Source organism: Anguilla rostrata, chromosome 18 (assembly GCF_018555375.3).
Source record: "Anguilla rostrata isolate EN2019 chromosome 18, ASM1855537v3, whole genome shotgun sequence".
NCBI classification, from domain to species: Eukaryota; Metazoa; Chordata; class Actinopteri; order Anguilliformes; family Anguillidae; genus Anguilla; species Anguilla rostrata.
This window is the reverse complement of record NC_057950.1, coordinates 9,835,584-9,855,095: the sequence shown is the minus strand read 5'-3', so window position 1 is coordinate 9,855,095 and position 19,512 is coordinate 9,835,584. Positions and strand designations below refer to the sequence as shown.

General features: G+C 48.8%; 1 protein-coding gene across 2 annotated transcripts in view; it reads right to left on the bottom strand.

Moving 5' to 3' along the window:
• The window catches only part of LOC135244607 (regulator of microtubule dynamics protein 2), a 32,774-nt gene extending 15,464 nt beyond the window's left edge, over positions 1 to 17,310 (bottom strand). The window contains exons 1-5 of one of the 2 annotated variants that reach the window (XM_064317041.1): positions 17,245 to 17,310; positions 13,865 to 14,271; positions 3,416 to 3,608; positions 3,028 to 3,130; positions 2,763 to 2,823 (exon numbers count right to left, since the gene is read on the bottom strand). In XM_064317041.1, the coding sequence (XP_064173111.1) occupies positions 2,763 to 2,823; positions 3,028 to 3,130; positions 3,416 to 3,608; positions 13,865 to 14,262 (755 nt within the window). In that variant the 5' untranslated portion in view covers positions 14,263 to 14,271; positions 17,245 to 17,310. Of the gene's footprint in view, positions 1 to 2,762; positions 2,824 to 3,027; positions 3,131 to 3,415; positions 3,609 to 13,864; positions 14,272 to 15,627; positions 15,726 to 17,244 lie in introns of those variants that run through there. The other variant, XM_064317040.1, reaches the window with a different exon arrangement.
• Between the last annotated feature and the right edge of the window lie 2,202 nt (positions 17,311 to 19,512).

The following is a 19,512-nucleotide window of genomic DNA, read 5'->3' as shown; positions in this document are numbered from 1 at the left end:
ACAAGCCATTAATCACGCGTGTATTATTTACATGCGGCCGTCAGACCATCAGAGGGAGACGCCGCTGCCGGGTCGCATTCCAGAGGGGCGCGAGATGCTATCGGGGGGGCTCGCATGCAAGCGGGACGGGCGCAGCGGAGACCCAGCCTTCAGACCTGCAGTCCAGGTGTTCCCGATAAAGGCGTCTGTCAGACAAGCCAGGGAGGGTTATGCAACCGTGCCCCCCCACCCCCACCTCCACCCCGGCCCATCCCGACTCGACGAGAACCGGGGGACAACTCGACTGCAACACTAATCGCGCCCGACTCCGGTTTCACATTGGGCTTTATTGTCGTTCCAAGGGGAACATTTGGTCTGCTGGCTGAATCGCGCTATTACACGAGCAAGACGCAGCAGAGGGCGGGATTCGCAGAGAAGCTGGCAGCTACAAATAAACCTCTGTGGCGTAGCTACAATTCGGATTCCATGTTTGGAGTTTGGATTGACTGAAAAGGGCGCTACTCATGTGGATCTGAAAGTACTGTGACCAGTCTACAGATAAAAATGACGACTCGATGATGGTGCTGGGTTTGGTGAAAAAGCCTGTAGGCCTGTAACCGGAAGGTTCCAGGCTTGATTCCCAATATAGTACACTGTGGTCCGATCCCAGAGGGAGAGGCCTGACTTTTCAGTCATATGAATAGCTAATATTTTAGCTAATAATAACCAGGCTGCAGTTCTGTGGTACTCTGAACCATACCAATGCTGGTGAGGAGCCCTGTGGGACACAATGCCATTGGCCAAAGCGTGGCCCCAGGGAGGGAGGGATTCAGTCAAACCAGGTAAACCCCCCTCCTCACCTCTCACCTACAGCCCGCTCAGCTCAGTCTGGCCCCCGGCTGCTTCAGCTGCGCAGTCCCCCTGCTGCATTACTGCAGCTGCAGCAGCGCAGCCGGCATGCGCATATCAGAGATGCAGGAAGCCGTGTCGGGCCTACAGCCGCAATCAGACCCTGTGACACTCCGCAGGCGTGTCCTCCCACCGCACTCTTCCTGTCACTGAAGCCGAGGGAGGAAGTGTCTGTTTGAAGAGTACTCCACTCACCCCCCCCACCCTTTAGATGATGGTCAAATAATGAACAGTCTCCTCCCACAACTCTGCAGACCAGATGCCAGTACAGAAGGACTGGAACCAAGTCTGACTCTCTAACCGTAAAGCCCATCCCCTAACGGCTCACACACGTTCGCTCTGCTCGAACCCGGCAAAGTCCCCGATGCCCATCACAGTGAAGGGATCGAGGGATCCTCTTCAAAAACACACAAACATGCACACACACGTACACACACACATGCAGCACACAGCACACACATGCGCACTCACGTAAGCACACAAGCAAAACACAAATTACATAATATCCTTCAGGAGTCTGAAACTCATCAAAAGCTCATGTGGCATTAAGCATTTGAGGATAAACCCAGAAACAGCAGCGTTTGGCCGGACAAACCAAATGCAATCCACAAACCCATGGGCCTGGTTCTCATTTCCAAACCGCACTGCACCTCACTCAAGCCCTGAAATTAGGCTGCGAATGGATACCCATGGTAAAAAAAACAGTGATACACATTTGGCATTCTGACATGATACCCTTGTTACGGTTGTCTCATTGACCGATAACCAAACTTATCACTTAAAGTGCTCAAAGAGTCTAGGAAAAAAAGACTTCATTTGTGAGATTTATAAAGTGGGACAGATGAACAGTTTCAAGTGATCTTCTCTTTTAACTGAAACACTTTACAGTAGCTTTCGAGGAACAGGAGAGAACAACAGTAACAGGAACAACCTGCTGGAGCAGGGTGTCAGATGAGGAACAATCAGAGACAGCTCTTAACAACAGACACACTTCCTGCAGAGTGTGTGTGAGCCGGAAGCTGTAACAGACACTTCCTGTAGAGTTAAGAGTGAACTGACAGCTGTAACAGACACTTTCTTCAGTGTGTGTGTGTGTGTGTGTGTGTATGTGTGTGTGAGTGTGTGTGTGTGTGTGTGTGTGTGTGTATGTGTGTGCGTGTGTGTGTGTGTGTGTGTATGTGTGTGTGTGTGTGTGTGTATGTGTGTGTGTGTGTGTGTGTGTGTGTGTGAGCTGGAAGCTGTGACATTAGCCTGTGTTTACCCTTTGCCCCTGTGTGTGCTAACTGGGAACAATGCCACACACACCGAGAGAACACTGAGTGGGTGATTTACATTAGAGGACTAAAATAGAGCCCTTTTTCCTTATAATAATAACAATGCAATAATGCCACATCATACAGAGATCCACATCAAGCACGACATCAATATGAAATAAACTCAGAGGTGAAAAAGACAACGATACATTACTAAAATCTGCAGTCAACAGACAATTCACACCAGGGTTTCTTTGTTTGACTACGCATGTACTGCATCTGTAAATGATTCATGTTAAAAATAAAGTTTAAAACAGCAGAGTGGAATGGTTTTCCTGGGCATGTTCTTTTTTCTGGACCAGAGGGTGTTGAGGACCAGATCTGACAGGTACTGGATTCTTTCGTTACAGAGTCCCAGGGAATCTGAGGTAAACTGGCACCACTGCATCGGACAGTTTAACCCCAAGACTGTCCAGTCAAATGAAGAACTCAGATGTGCCCCATCTTAGGACAGTCATCAAGGGATTCTAAAGTTCAAAGTTCAAGCAACAAACGCCCTGAATACACCGCCATTCCACCACTCTGCTGAAGTTTAGCGTTCAGAACCTGAGCTGAACTCACCACTGATGGCTCTCCGCACACATGGGGTTCAGCGTGATGGCCTCCTCACCCACCATTTTACCTGCGGGGGGGAACACACACACACACACACACACACACCAGTATGGAAATGTTTTTCCAAGGTTAATGGTGCATCAAGTCCGTACAAAGGACATTTTAAAACACGATTCAGCAACCTAAAGGACAGCAGGAGATGGGTCGGTGGTGTCCGCAGGGGTTGGGAAGGACCAGAAACGGCAGTGTCCCGTTCGGGGGCGTGGCTTACCGGCCGCCGCGTGGCTCTTCTTGTCCCCAACGTCAGTGGCCAAGTCGTGTGCGTCCACGTAGGCCCGCATCAGTCGCCATAGAAACGGCGTCTTCAGCCCAAACTGCACACAAATAGCACGTCACAACGTTAGCGACTTTACCCCAGTACAACAAACGCTCAAATTCGGTGTGTGCCGGGTCATCATTAATATATCACTGTCACGTGCTCACAACACATTATATCATATGTCGTTGTTATTAGTGCAGCAAATATTTGGGGATTTGGGGTTCAGATGGGATGTGATTTTTAAAAATGTCTATTAAAAAAAAAAACCTTTCAAAGAGTGGACCAACTGCTTCCAGGTCAAATGAAGAGGTCATGGGTCACGGGGTCGTCTCTGTCCTACCTCCTCCTTCTTTTCCAGCAGCACCACGAGCCCCTCCTTCTTCTCGGACTCAGAGCCCTTGAACAAGCTGTCCGCGCGCTCCAGCAGTACCGCCAGGTCATCCTTCTCCTCCGCGATGCGTGCCGCATTTTCCCCGCCCACTTCGCCAAGCTCCTCCTCCTCCTCCTCCGTGTCGGTGTGGGCCGTCACATACCTTAAAGCAGGCCAGGGGGAACGGGGGGGCGGGGTAGGACACACACATGTTCTTGTCATTTTAAACACCGTCTTCCATAAAAATAACAAAATATTACTTCCTACTAGCAATGCAGGCAGCTGCATAAAGGGGGGTTCATTCCTGGAACTTCAGAGCTAGTCTGTACTCCTTATCTGCTAAGAAAACAAACAATATTACATAACGCCTCCGAGCAGCAGGCCATATTATGTTCAAATGCACTGATCTGAGACCAGTTCTTAGGCGTGGCTGTGTTGTGAAATCCCTCAAGCAAAGGTGGGCTCTAAAGTTCTCCGCACATAAAAAAAAAAAAATTTCCAAAAGAGATTTTGACAGATCCAGTCTGTCATGGGTTAAGGCACATCAAACAAAGTAAAGTAAACGCTTACTTGTCTAAACTTATGGCTCGGTTTTATTCGCACACACGGCTAATTTCTCATCTGATAAGACCCCGTGACGTCTCAGAGTTGACACCTGAGGGGAAGCCTCGCACGCTGAGAGGCTTGTTTACTGCTGCTGACAGACAAACCCGCCGTGCCCCGCGTTAAGTTTCACAGTCTCAAAAGTCCCCTTTTCAATTACGGTAAATAAGCACTAACCTTCCTCAGATCACACCAGCGAGAGGCGGAGGGTGTGTGTGTGTGTGTGGGGGGGGGGAGAAAGCGTATTAATAACACAGTCAGGTAAATGAAAGACTCAGGGGGAAATGGGAACATAAAAGGATCCATTAAGTCTTGGCAGTGCTTCCATTTGCGTCATCAGCGGTTGAGAGAACGCTTGAGTCTGGGAGCGACGGACCTGTTACTAAGCAGAGGCGTTGAAGCAGACTCCGCAGAGCCCAACAGCTGCTGGGAGAGGTGGGGGGTGTGCCCCCCCCCCCCCTCCTTCCCATGAACTCTCTGCAGGAGAGAGGAGAGCTAATAACGAAAGTTTGCCTCACCCCAACCGACAATTAGAATTGTCCGTCTCACGCCGGCCGACCAATAAGGTGACGTTTCCTCACCGACAACCAGACGACACAACGAGACAAGCTCACAGCAGTCAGGCAACGGAATGAGGTCACCACGCCGCAGTCAGCCAATAAAACTAGCCCATCCAAAGTGATGTCATTTAACTGCAAAGTGCAATTCAAGGATTTTGCATTTTGAGACAAACGATGAAAATTATTAATGCAACTTACTTAATTACATGAATACCCTTGAACTACATTAAGTAAAGCATAGCCTAAATTTTTTTAAAGAAGCTAGGTTTTGTGTTAGCTGCTGCGGACATAGCTGTGAACCTCTCGCTACTAGCTGCCTACTCAATTGCAGAGTGAAACAGCAGTACTTTTTGGCATCATTGCAGGTGACGAGCTGACAGATAATATTCTTTTAATCAGCCATACCACTGGGAAAATACTCTGAGAACACTGTGTTAAATCAGAGCATTCCCCTCATTAGCTCAACAGTGTTGTGGGAGTTCACGGGGCAGTTTGTGTGAGGAAACCAACGGGCGAATGAAAATCAATGCAAAGAGCTGCAATACAAATAACAGAAAATATAAATACAGTCCATCAGGCTGTGGGGAAAGTGCTCAGATATAATTTTTCCTTTGTGGAAAAATGAGGTGTTTTGTTGACGGGGCGTGGAAACACTATCCTCTGAAAGAGGGAGAGGAGGATCAGGCCCGTGAAACATGCAGAGGCAGAGGCTGGCTTGAGGACTGTTTGTGAGAGAACGGGAAGCAGCAGTGACCGTCACCAAGGCAAAAACCTTTTTCACAACACAGTGGAAGAATGGCTGCCATGCCAACGGGTTCAAGCCCTTCACGAATTCAGTTCAGCTTATTCACCTCCACCCCTTTGTCCAAGACACGCAAACACACACACACACACACACACGGACACACACGCACACACACACACACACACACACACACGCACACAGTGTGTAATTAAAGTCTTGCAGACCGGCTCCAGCTTATTATGAAAAGTACATGCAGTTCACCTTGATCTGAAAAGGTAATGACAAGCTGCCGGACTGGGCGGGCCTCAGCTTCACATGATCCCTCTTCTCAGCCTCTGCTTCCTGTTGCTACTGAGAACAGAACCCCGTTACCCTAAACACACCCCCACCCCCCCACCCCCTCCCCACCTCTCCTTCCTGTTCCCCTGGTGTCCCCAAATCCGCTCCCAATAATGTCCCTTTGTGCAGACTTCCTGGGGTACGCCAGCCCTCCCCCTCGGCTAACGACCCCCTAGGCTTCACGCGACGGAGCGCCTTCACCGATAGAGCCCTCACCCAGTGCGAAGCCTCACGATCAGAGGCGAGGCAGGGCGGGGAGCGAGAGCGAGAGCGAGAGCGAGAGCGAGAGCGAGAGAGCCCCCGCGAAGGGGCCGAGGTGCCGCTCCGGCGAAGGAAAGCAACACGCCGCGCAGCTGCAGAAGCGCGTGAGACGCGGCGAACGGGGACGCTCACTGTGTGAACACACAACGCAATGACTCCCGTCAGGAGGAGGCGATGGAAGGACGATGAAAGAGCCTTGCTGTTATTCGGGAGGCGTTTCCCTTTTTACGAGCGTTCGCGAACCAGAGGTAATTAGTCAGTTTTTCCTCAATGGCGCTCCCCCGCAGGTGTGAGAATCGATAAGCGATCTGGCCTTTTGGGGGAGGTGAAGTTGGAAGGGGTGCGGTGGGGTGGGGTGGGGGGCGGGGGGACGCAGTCCTCTTTACACACAGCAGACGTGTTTTTGGCCAGAATCCCCCTCTGAACAAGGAGCACCTTTGTTAAGAAGACATCGCCTCGCTTTAATCAGCTTGCCAATAAGCCATTAGGCAGGATCCTCTTTCCAACAATTACGAAAAATGGCAAGAGGTGGGGATGCGGAGGGATCATCTGAGGTGAAGCTTTCCACTGAGAAATCAGCTCAGTTTCGACATGGTACCTCCATCTGTATATGCAGCACTGACGCTACACCATGTACCATTACACTGGGCCCAAAAACTAAAGCTGTCTGCTATTATAGAGATGCTTTACAGGTAAAACATGGAGACAAAGACAATGCTGAGCATTACGTTTAATTTTAAGGGTTGAAGGTGCAAGCTGAAACCCCAGTATTGGAAAGCAGATTTTTTTTTTTTGCAATTAAACAGGAATTTAATGTTAAAGGATTTTATAAATATAGTCTACAATTCTCAAGCACGACACTGGAAAACAGCTTCCTTCGGGCCCTGAAGTACCTGGTGAGTTCTGCTCCACACGGAACCTGTAGGACTGTTCTGAGAATTCACAGAATGAGGGATTAGTTAATCAGTGAGGAACTTCCTGTCCAGAAGCATTCTGGAATTGAATCCAGGCAGAACTGCTGAGGGGGGCACACGTCCAGTCAAGGAATATTATGAACACATTTGGGCAGGTGCTCCCAACTAACTCCCCCCCCCCCCAACTCCCTCGTCCCTCCTTGCATCTTCATCTTTTTTGTGGAGGGGGAATAATATTTAGTGAATAATTTTCCATGGTGCGTACAGCTCAAGACCTTGAGCAAAGATCCTAAGTTATCACAATGTTATATCTCCATGCCTTGAGGAAAGATCCTCCCGTATCACAATGTTATATCTCCCTGCCCACGGACAAGCCTTCCTGTCTCTCCGATTTCTCGATAGCCAGATAAGTGGGATAGGGTATAAAACAGGCTTACACTGAGCATTACTAGAGACTAGTTCTGTGCAGGAGAACTCCTTTGCTTTGCATTGTCTACTTGTAACAATGAAGGTTTATAGGTTTGTAAGTGTAACAGAAGACCTACTCTATGCACCTATTGTTGCACTGAATCATGCTGATCTGTGACTCACTGTCCTGGGAAAGTCTGGGTTTGACTGACAGGTTCCAGTAGACTGAAAACATTTTGACATTGTTAAAGTTTAGATTTCAAGCCAAGCATAAATGTTCCTTCCAAAAAGTACGATGGTGCATAACGTTCCTAGTGTGTTCTTCTACATCTTTTTAAAAGTCTGCTTTTGAAACTAGTGAGTTCATGGGAATGGCAAATCGAGCTGTTGCATTAGTGTCATTCCTTGCGCTTTCAAAGAGAAAAGCATTAGTTAATGATCTTTTTTTTTGCACAGAACCACAGAACACCCTGGCTGAACATTAACCGTGAGACTGGCTGAGCTGAGCTTTGTCTCATTCCACTGCACCTGAACCTCCTTCATTAGAGCACAGCAAACACATGAGAAACACATAACCGCTCAGATGCTTCTTATTAATCATTATTAACAACTGCTTATGGGACAACCACACACAAATTGTGCTGCGCTGCGTAGAATGCATCTGGTCTCCATTTCATCCCACTGGCTCCAGGCTACTGTGTCCTCCTTTTCGGACGTTCTAGTTAAGAATGTAATTTCACCACAATTTTGAGAACAAGAAACTATCAGCAGGTAACAGAAAGCAGGAGATAGCTTTTAATAAACCCGTGTTAACAAAATCTAATGCTATAGAGAGCTTTAAAAAAAAAAAAAAAAAAAAAAAAAAACATTTTGCGTGCTTGGGGGAAAAAAACATGCTGTATTTCGCAAATGGAACCCATACATCACTATGCACAGACAGATGTGTATTTAAACAGATAACTGTACATAAAAGTTTGCTTCGTTAAAACACGTGAAGTGGAAAGTCCTGGGGGGGCCAGAGAGAAAACAGCGTGCAGAAATGAAGCCGGAATCGCGGAGAGAAACTACAAGTTCCTGCAGGACGAGGAGAAAGTGACGGCTTGACGGTTTCTGGGCAGCCAGGCAAAGAGGATGGCAGGATTTATGGCCTGTTTCTGACTTGGAGGAGTGGAGGGCCGGACAGGTAAGGGGGGGGGGGGGGTTGGTTGAGGTTAGATGTTTTGACAGGCGAGTGGAAAAGGATGTGGAAACTACGAACATTACACACCGGGAACGCGGCTAACGCGACGCGTCCCTAATCGATTCAGCCCTCCTCGCCAAAGAATCTCCCTTAATGGCGGCCAGACAAACAAACAGCGAGCGTACGATGAAGCCTAAGTCAGCCTGCACAGAGCGAGGGGGGAAAGAGAGGGAAAGAGAGAGACAAAGAGAGAGCGTGAGAGGGAGAGAAAAAGAGAGAGAGCGAGAGATAGAGAGGGCTTTTGTGCACTGGCTAATCCCCGATATATTTCATGGTGACATACCGCGGCGCGCGAGCCTGCGCGGATACGCCGGGGCCAGTGGCAGCGAGCCGGCCGCGGGGCTCGCCCCAAACACGGGGACAAAGCGGGCTTAGGGAAGCGCTGACGCCGGCATTCCTGCACTTTTTTTGTGAATCAACGTGCGAGTGAAACGTGCAGAGCGTGGGCCCGCCTTGTCCTGCTGCCCGGGGCGGGACACAGAGGGGACGGCTGCCCGGGGCGGGACACAGAGGGGACGGCTGACCGGGGCGGGACACAGGGGGCACTGCTGACCGGGGCGGGACACAGAGGGCACTGCTGACCGGGGCGGGACACAGAGGGCACTGCTGCCCGCGGCGGGACACAGAGGGCACTGCTGCCCGCGGCGGGACACAGGGGGCACTGCTGCCCGAGCCGGGACACAGAGGGCACTGCTGCCCGGGGCAGGACACAGGGGGCACTGCTGCCCGGGGCGGGACACAGGGGACACAGGGGGCACTGCTGCCCGGGGCGGGACACAGAGGGGACGGCTGACCGGGGCGGGACACAGAGGGCACTGCTGCCCGGGCGGGACACAGAGGGCACTGCTGCGGACACAGGGGCACTGCTGCCGGGGCGGGACACAGGGGGCACTGCTGCCCGCGGCGGGACACAGGGGGCACTGCTGCCCGGGGCGGGACACAGGGGACACAGGGGGCACTGCTGCCCGGGGCGGGACACAGGGGGCACTGCTGCCCGGGGCGGGACACAGGGGGCACTGCTGCCCGCGGCGGGACACAGGGGGCACTGCTGCCCGGGGCGGGACACAGGGGGCACTGCTGCCCGGGGCGGGACACAGGGGGCACTGCTGCCCGGGGCGGGACACAGGGGGCACTGCTGCCCGGGGCGGGACACAGGGGGCACTGCTGACCGGGGCGGGACACAGGGGGCACTGCTGCCCGGGCGGACACAGGGGCACTGCTGCCCGGGGCGGGACACAGGGGGCACTGCTGCCCGGGGCGGGACACAGAGGGCACTGCTGACCGGGGCAGGACACAGGGGGCACTGCTGCCCGGGGCAGGACACAGGGGGCACTGCTGCCCGGGCCGGGACACAGAGGGCACTGCTGCCCGGGGCGGGACACAGGGGGCACTGCTGCCCGGGGCGGGACACAGAGGGGACTGCTGCCCGCGGCGGGACACAGGGGGCACTGCTGACCGCCTACAGGCCAGGGCAGTCTTCATGGACTGCACAGTACATGGCTTTTAGCCTCATCATCTGAAATGCTCATCATCATTAGGTTATTAGTCTTCATTTATTATGTCCTCACATTGATCACACATACAGAACAAATGCAGGAGGGCCAACACGTAGGAAGCACACAGTTATGGACAAATCGCCAAACTGGTTATGAACCCGGAAGCATCATAAACAATTACGCCTTTTCGCGCTCAGCACTTTACGATGCACAGATTCTCTTTGTTCCCTTCGTTATTATCGCTGACGCAAGAACAGAAGATTAAATGGCAGTGAGTCACGATAATGAACATGTAATGTCCAATCAAATCCCGCACTGGTCAAAACATTGCCGGGTGCATTTATTCATTAACAGAGCTGGAAGTGCTTTAAGTCCAGCTGAGATGCCTACGTTTCCGCAAACCGCTGCTCCCCTTTCAGTGTTCCCTCGCAAGAATCGTCCCAAGCTTGCTTTGCATTCACCGTTCACCGCATGTGACGCCTCAGTGCTTTTATGGGCCAATAGCTGTCGGCTTCTCAGTAATTTACACGCACAAACTGCATTCTTAATGACATTACCTGACAGTTTGTAAATGCTTCCAAATATATACAACTACAGGTCACAAGTACCGGTTATTATTTTCGATCAAATTTGAGTTTCTTCTACTGATTAAATGATTAGCGCATAGTTTCTAACAGATGGATTTATGCAGGTCATCTCACAGAGCAGACAGAGCTGCAGAACTGCCAGCTAGTCTAATTTCAGATCTTCCCACACGCGTGCCCCACAGTCTCTCAGGTAGGTACCTGGGCGCGTTTCCACAGCGACCAGTCTGCGGTGGGACAAAGTCGCGCTGCGCTCCAGTCCTAAAGCAACATCCGCACGGTAAAAAAACCACCTGGCGAAAAAAAAACAGCGCGACGCATTCACTGCGCATTCCACAGGGTTTTCGAGGATTTCAGGGCGAACGCAAACTGATCCCCTGCTGGGATTTTGTTCGGCAGAGAAAGGCCAGCTCCACCCAGGCATTGTGAAATGCCTGCCGAGCGGGGTTCACCAGGAACGCAGAGCCGCGGGAGCAGCCGCAGACGGCGAAGGGCTCTTTAAAGGATGCAGGGATTAGGGGCGCCTTTCATCGCGCTGGGCCAGGGCCAAGGGCTCCCAGCCCCCAGGGGCCACATTTACCCATCAAACACGAGCGATGACGCAGGGAGAGGGGGCGGAGTTTGAGACTCAGTGCCCGAGATCTGATTGGCTGAGGATGGGTCCTCACAGCATATGCTCATGGTCTAAAATTCCTTTATTACTAAATTAATAGGGGAAACATTTTTTCCATATTTTTGCTACAACTTCATCTTAAAAATAATTTTATGTATCATTTTATGTAGGGAAAAAAAGACAACCTCTAATAATCTATCTACATGGAATCACTAAATATGACTGATTTGTTAGTGAAAGAGGTACAAATGCCCTCCTCCTCGACATCATCAGGTTTGTGACGCTGTGGACTTCTGAGAATGGAACCGCTGGAAATCCCTGCCACCCCCCTGCAAGGCGACCCACGAGTGACCCCCAGAGGGCAGCTGAGAAAAGCCCCCGCAGAGGGAGTGAGAGAGGACCCGAAAGGACTCTCTGGAGCAGGATACCTTCAGCCGAAAATACGCCCCCTGCTCCCGCCAACAACGTGGTCCACGGCAGCGTGCTTTCCCGAGACCTCTGTGCAGGGCTCACCTAAAGCGAGCAGACCCCAGCTCTACTGGCGCTGTCTGCAGACCAGCCCCACTCTACGGAACGGTGTACAGCAGCCCAACAGGACGGCTTTGTTCTGCAGAACGTGCGCTGAAATTCTGCAAACGGGACCTCGTGGGCACCATCTCATCCATTACTTCCATTATTGTTAATGTGGTCATTATATGACACACACCCATTACCTGAAGCTATAAACGCACACCTTCTGTGAATGCGCACACACGCGTTAAGAAACGAGCCGGCAATCACACAAAGACAAGGGATGTCAAAGCCCTCCAATTACTCTGTCAATGGTATACGTCACTGTCTTTTGTCAGAAGACTCAATCGCTGGTGTCCCACAGCCGGCAGGAGTGCCCGGTGCTCGCGGTTCCCCGGCTGTCTCTGTTCTGGCTGTGCAGAAATGGTCCTATCAGGCGATGGCTGGAGTTCTGCCCGAAACAGCGCAGCATCAAAGACAGCAACAGGAAGCTTTGAGCACAAGCACACCTCCCCCCCCCACCCCCCGACCCCACCCACAGCGGTGCTCCAATGCCCTGGCAGGATTTGGGGCCTCCGCATGTACGCATGCAGGGCAGGTGCGTTAACCCAGGTGCTCCTCAGTACTCGTGTTCGTGGAAAAGATGATCCAGGAGCAACACATGCCAAGGAAAAAGAGCCAGAACGAGAGAGAGAGAGAGAGAGAGAGAGAGAAACAAGCTTGCACAGCACTTACAGGCAAGTGGCAAGTTTCAAAACATCGCTCACAGACACTGCCGTGTTTTTTTTCTTCGCTTACTGCTTGAGAAAACCTCTGACGTCCACGTTGTTTTTACAGACTGAACATTCCGTACTAAGGTGCTCACTTTAAAAAAAAAATATTGTTATTCTCTGAAAATCAAATGCCAATTTCCATGCGGTTGCTTCCCGTGACAGGTGTAAGAACGGCTGCTAGTGGTTGTGATTAAAGTATTAGTGCTGAGGATCTATGATCTCCACACACTGGCAGCCCTTTAATGGAACGCATTAAGCGCAGCTTTCAACAGCAGAGAGCTGCCGCTGCACCCCCCCCCCCCCACCCCACCCCACCCCACCACCGTCACCCCCAACTAACCCCAGCCGCCCCCCGACCTCTTCTCCCCCTCTAATATCAAAAAACACTGTGAAATGTCACAGCCGCAGATCAGAATGAAATAGTTGCTAAGACACAACAAAACACAACAGACGGGCGCCCTGTGAATCGGGTACGTGTGAAATAAGACGTGTACGCGTTATGTGTGACGTGTGCAGCGAGCGGAGTAACCGCCATTAACTGCTTGTCAGGAAGGGGGCGCTACAAACAGCCTTCCTCCCTCTGTCTCAGGTGGACCGGACAAGCTGAGGAAGAAAACACTACTGAATTCTTCAGAATAATCATCTGCTTACCCCAAGAAATCAAAGCCCCTTTCAAACGTTTTTGCACTGTGCCCAGTCGGCATCTCTGTAATTAATCTGTCGATGCTAATTTCTGTGATGTCTAATCAAGATGGTGAGAATAACTGGTCTTCAGTTACTGCTCCCCGGAGTTCCTATCTAAGCTTAAGGCCTTCTTCCTCACTGTAGGCATGATGCCTTATTTTGTTCTCTATTATTAACTTTCCTGTAAGACTCTGTTTGCACACACACATACACAGGCATATATGCATGCACACTCATGCACACACACTCACGCACACGCGCACATACACACACACACACACACACACACGTGGGGTGTTCTGACAAGTATCATCCAGCAGGGTGATATAAAAAAAAAACGAATCACGATTAATCAGGCAGCAATTACTCAGCAAATATGCAAAATATGGTCAAATAACTAAGAGCTGATGATTAATCGCTCAATACTGATGACTTTTTACTCACTGATGAACAGGCATGGCTCCGATGATTTATTGCTCAATGATGAACACTAAGTGCTGCCAGTTACTAAGCACTGCCAAGCAGTCACTATGTGCTAATACCACGTAAGTCTTTTTGCAGTTGTTCATTCAAAAAAAAGAAGGAATCCTCAAAAAGGCCTGCCCTTGGACAGTAATACCAATAAAATGTCTGTTATTAAAAAGGGCGGGGCACGAGTAATGAACCAATCAGAGTAAAGGGTGACTCACCCTCCCTCGCTCTCCGCCCCCTCCTCTGAGCTGTGCCCCTCTGCCCGGGCGGTCCCTTCGGCCCTCTTCCTGCGGGGGGTCCTGTGCGCCCCCTCGGCGCCCCGCCCCCGCAGCTCGGTCCGCACCTGCTCCTGGAGGCGCGGGAGGGCGTCCTTCAGCGCCCGCACCTCGTCCTTCAGCTCCGACACGCACTGGATCAGGGCCCCGAGCCGGTCCGCCACCTCCGCCTGCCGGGCCTGCAGAGCCAGGGCCGCCCCCGCGCCGCCGCCCGCGTCCCGCCACTCGTCGCCGGAGCTCAGCCACAGCCGGCCCCTCCGGCTCCGGTACCACACCAGGCTGACGCCGGCCGCCCCAGCCAGCACGCTCAGAACCAGCACCCTGCTGTCCATCTGGGCCATCCTCCTGGGCTGCGGAGAGAGGGAAACCGTTTGAGCCAACATGGCCAATATCTCTGTCTGTGACAACTTATTATTACACTACTAAATTTAACCATTGTCACTCCCATTTATTCAACTGGACTGGATTATTGTAGCACAGTTTTACAAACTGGGAGCCTTGGTCTAGTGTACAGCAGCTTTGTGTCTGTAGTGTGTCTATTTGCATCCAGAATCCCAAAGTCACTCACTATAATAATACCTCATTCTGAAGTGACATGGTCCAAAAAAGAGTGAGTGAGCATCAGGGGTTGAAACTGTACCCTCAATGCTAATCAGGTGCCAAAGCAACAGTGCCACATCTCACTCACGCAATTTCCCTCTCAACCACAGTAACAGCGCACTGCAGCCAGGTGTCAAATACAGCACTTTTCATTCATAAAACAGTTACACTCCTCCTGAAACCAATCCAGGCCTACAAGTGCAGCCGTCCACCCACGCAGACACATACATGCCAGAGCTGTCTGTCTGGAACAGTGCAGCCTTCCAAAGATTCACGTCTCTGTAGTAGTAGCAGCAAATAGGAATAATAGCAGTCACACCCGTCAACAGTGATTTAGCTACTATGGAATAAAGCCCATTAACCCTGAAGTTCCTGGTTGAATTTCCCAGCTAAAAGACGGTTGCCGCAATGTGACATTTACTGAGGGTACTCAACCTAAAATACATCAGTGAATATATCCAGCAAATAGATCACGTCTGAAATAAACAAATCTAAATGAACAGAAGTGGAAAAAATGAGCTTAGCACACAATGTATGGTAGCCTCTGCTCTCAATAAATATACTGTCAATCATTTAATGTGTTTTTGTGCACTGAGTATCATTGGTGATCTGACCTGAGTTTATTGCGGTTTAGACCCCCCCCCCCCCCCAATAGTGAATTAGTTTACCGACGCTATCAAGCTAACTGGCTGGCTGACTGGGTAGGTATATTACCTTGGCTGACCTGTGGCAACATAGACATACGTATGTCTATGTGTGACAAGCTAGCGTGGCATCCAACAAAAGCTCGTTAATAGGGAGGAAAATTAAAACAAAGTTACCAAACATTCCCAGAAATAACGAATAACAGCTGTCACAAATCTAGCTCGCTCGTAACGAGTCAGTAACCTTGATACCAAGTTAGCAACCTTCTTACCAAGTTAGCTAGCTTGTAAACTAAATTAGCTAGGTAGCTAGCCAGCAAGAAATACCATCCGCTATATTTCCTTCTGCTGCCCGAACAACACGATTCAGTGCTCTCGTCAATGAAGAATAAGAGAAAACTACAGAACACATAAAATATAATTGAAGATAGAATCGTATTGCGGTGAGGGGTCGCGTTGTACCTGTACTCTCGCAGAAAACCTTTACACTGACAGCTCAGAGTGCAGCACTAAAAACATTCCGTGTCTCCTAAACAACGTTCCCCTTGTAGCCGCAGAAATGTTCCGCCTAGGCTTCAGTTTTGTTACGTCACAGCTTTCGTGTGCCTCTGTTTTGGTGCGGTTCATTCATAAAATACTGAGAGTCTTCTCAAATCATGAATCAAAAACATTATGTATCCTTAAAGTAGTGGTGATTGCTAAATAAAAGAGAAAAGGTACAAGTATAAATCAAAGTAAATGCATTTTACATCTATCAAGTAATCTCGGATTACATGGGGTCCCCAAACCTGAAAATCACATTGCCTGTTTGCCACTCAGACAAAGAGCAGGGCAACCTCCAGAGTAGTTTAAATACAGGAATGCGGGCTAGGCACTGCTGTTCTCCCTGAAGGCATCTGCACCAAACAGAGTCATTGTGCAAAAGACAAGCTTGTTTTATTCAAATGCAAAATGAGTTTTTTTTTCTGTTTGTTTCTTCCCTTTCTGATCACAGTGCAGACTGCTCCACCTCCTTTTTGAAAAAGGTCTATAGGAATCATACATAATATATCTCTTCATGCTGATGCATTCATAATGTTTACATTAATTTATTCTAACCTGAAGATTTACTGTTCTCGCACTGAATACCACAGGGAAGCCAAAGTTTTTAAATGACACAGGCCTGGGGCATTGGCATCAGAATGATGGTAGCCAATCAGAGCAGAGCATAAGGCAGATGTGTTCTATCTTGAAAGTGTCATAATAACACTGCATTCACCAACCATTACTGTATCATCACGTTCTGTCTCAGAGCATCACAATGACACTGCAATCACTACTGAACCAGCAGGAAACAATCACAACATAAAATAATGAGATTTTGCATTTCAGATGCTGGCTGATAATTTACTGATCTGTACAGGTTTAAATATTTATTTAATTTTGCTACTTTTTTAAAATTCAATCTCCTTTTTAAATTGAAACAAGATTTATATTTTTGGCATTCAATTATAATGCTGGACCCATTCTATATAGAACAGAACAATAACAGTAACCACTGGTTCCCATGGCCTGTAAGAAGTTTAGATCCCATAGTTACCCATAACAGTACCATAACAGTACGCCATTACACGTTTGCTGTGTGGAGGCAGTGCAGGGGACTGCAGAATGTAAATAACAAAAACCAGACATGGTGTAGTGAGTCAGTGCAGCAGTACATGTATCCTTTGTACGTACAGTATGAGAAAAAACCAGGAGTAAATAGCAAGGCGGATAGGACTTCCCTGTTCCGTTAGTGAAGTAATTTTAGCCCTCAATGTAACAGCAAATCAGAACGCACTGCAGGAAAGGGCATAATATCTATGTGGAAAATAGCGCCGGGGCAAGTTACATAATCTGGAACTTCCAGGAATCATCACGACTTCCTTGTTCCATGGCGTTTGTCTTCACACACACGCTGCTTTTTGCAGTGCGAGGGGCTCATCAAAAAATCAGATTGCCACCATCTCACGTGTACCAAAAAGCAACACAGAGAGAAAAAGGAATATAAAATTGTTTTATACGGTGAAAATAGGAAAAGTGTAGAAGGTTCAAACGTACCCGAGTAGTAGTAGTTTCTTGCCGATGGCTTTTTCTCCCCAGTCTCACTGTGGGCCTTGTGCTCTCGCGCTGTTTCATAAATATGTGCATAATCTGATCAGCCTTGAACTATGGAGCCCGCTCAGACAAGGCCATCCTGCTGGCTTCGCTTTTCACAGTTCACAAAGGGAAAGGGCATACTAAACCTCTGTTGTGATTATTAATATCATTGCTGCTATTCATATTGCTTAATATAGTGAATGGTTCTATTATATATATATGTTTATTATATTATATAGAAATAATATATTATATTTTGACACTGCACTTGCATAAAGAGGCTGACATTTTAAATAACAATCAGGGAGAAAGAGTAACATATTTCACAATAGGCCCACACGCCTGAACAAATAAAACAATAATGCTTGCAGCATAGCATAATCAAAATAAGCCTGAGATCAGCAAAAAAAAAAAGGTGCAAGTGAAGTAGAATTGTCTTAAAGTATCACATTTCAAGGGCTGATCTGAGGTCACTCTGAATTGGATAGCCTTCAGAGGGACAGAGGGACTGGTGATTAATTGGTTGTTATTGAATACAATCTGTTCAAACATAGTGGGTGGAACAGACCATTAGGTTAATTGTTGCACCGCCTGCAAGCCAAGATCAGGGTGAAGGGATTCCACCATTGGACCCATGCTGTCAAATGGCAGCTGTCGCTGCCCTTCAAAGAACTGTTTTCATGGTCACCATGACAAAGCTCGTTCCTAATCGGAGATGCATCATTTCCGCATTGCATTCTGGTTTCTATCCCTCAAAAACTCATTTTGTGCAATAGTTACATTTCGCTCGTCAGTTTTGCAACATCATCATCAGTAGGAAGCATGTAGGATGTTGTGTGTGTTGCGTTGAAATCTGGTAAAGTCCCAAGGCAAGAAAGCAAAGGAAAGGCCCTGAGCTTTGTCAGTAATCTCGTGTCCAGTTGTCCCCTGCCTGTCACAAAAATACCTCAGTTTCACAGGACCGCCTGTCAACCACTTGCAGTAAAATCTCCCTGCATTAAACCGAAGAGGAAGTTCTCAGAGCTAGAATTCTGAGACCCACAGACATGGGCATGACATGCAACAGTCACTGGATGATGATATTTAGATCCTGAATAACTGACCTAACAATAAAGTTTCAAGAATGTTGGAGGAGATTCTGGTTAGATTGGGATGGTATGTTGAGAATGTCCCTCAAGCTGTCTGAAAATGTATTTATTTTTTTTAAACAAAGACAGGAAAACATTCAAGGTATGTTACATACTGGTAGCATCCTCAGATTGTTATCATTTAGTAAAAAAAAAATTTAAAAACCAGAAGGTAAGTGTAATTAACTTTTCAAGAATGTATTCCTAATGCAAGTTTTTAATAGCCAGATTTGTTTAACATTGAACCTTTCTTATAAATTAACTTAAATGAGTAACCCACAATTAAAATGATGCTTTTTAAAACCAGAATAGCAAAATCAAATAAAATTCCTATATATATATTATATCCTGTTATATATATTCCTTATTTTTATTTGGGAACATTTACCAGACTTTCTAGAAATGCCCTCTAAAAAATTCTAACATCCTTTTGTTCATATGTTTGATGTCGGGCTTTGTGGAACGCTGAACATTAAAAGAGGAGCGTGAAAAGCGCCGAAAGGAGAGAAAGAGCATTGCCCGATAACCGAATCGCGCGTTTCGGTTAAATGGAGTTCCAGGAACAGAGGGCAGAACGGCCCTTGGCTGCAGCCAATGGGGAGCCCGGGGCAGGTGAGCAGACTCAGGCACTGCTACGTGCCGTTTCTTGGATCCCCGGTTTCTCAGAATAGGCTGCATTGTCTCCAGCCCACAGCCTGCATTCTCCTGAGAGAATAGGGGTGCGTGCGTCTCAGAGAGGCGGTGTCAGGAATGCCCCGCCTGTGGCCCACGCCAGGCTCCACGGTGCGGGGGAGGAGTGGGGTGGATGTGGTGATAACAGACACGCACCCAGCCATGACCTCCCCTCTGATCGGGTCAAAGCCCGAAGATAAGGCCAACCCCAGCGCAAATATATCATCAAACAGTCACAGCTGTGGGAAGCCTCCAGCCGTGAAACATCACTCTGATTCGCCTCACACGCTGAAATTGAGCTGTAACAGTTGTCAGACCTTTTTTTTTATTATTTAAAATAAAATAAGACTGGGCGTGTTACAGATCACTCAAGACTGTTTTTTTATCTGATGGGAACATGCATTTTGAGTGGGTGGTTTTGAGTTGGTAT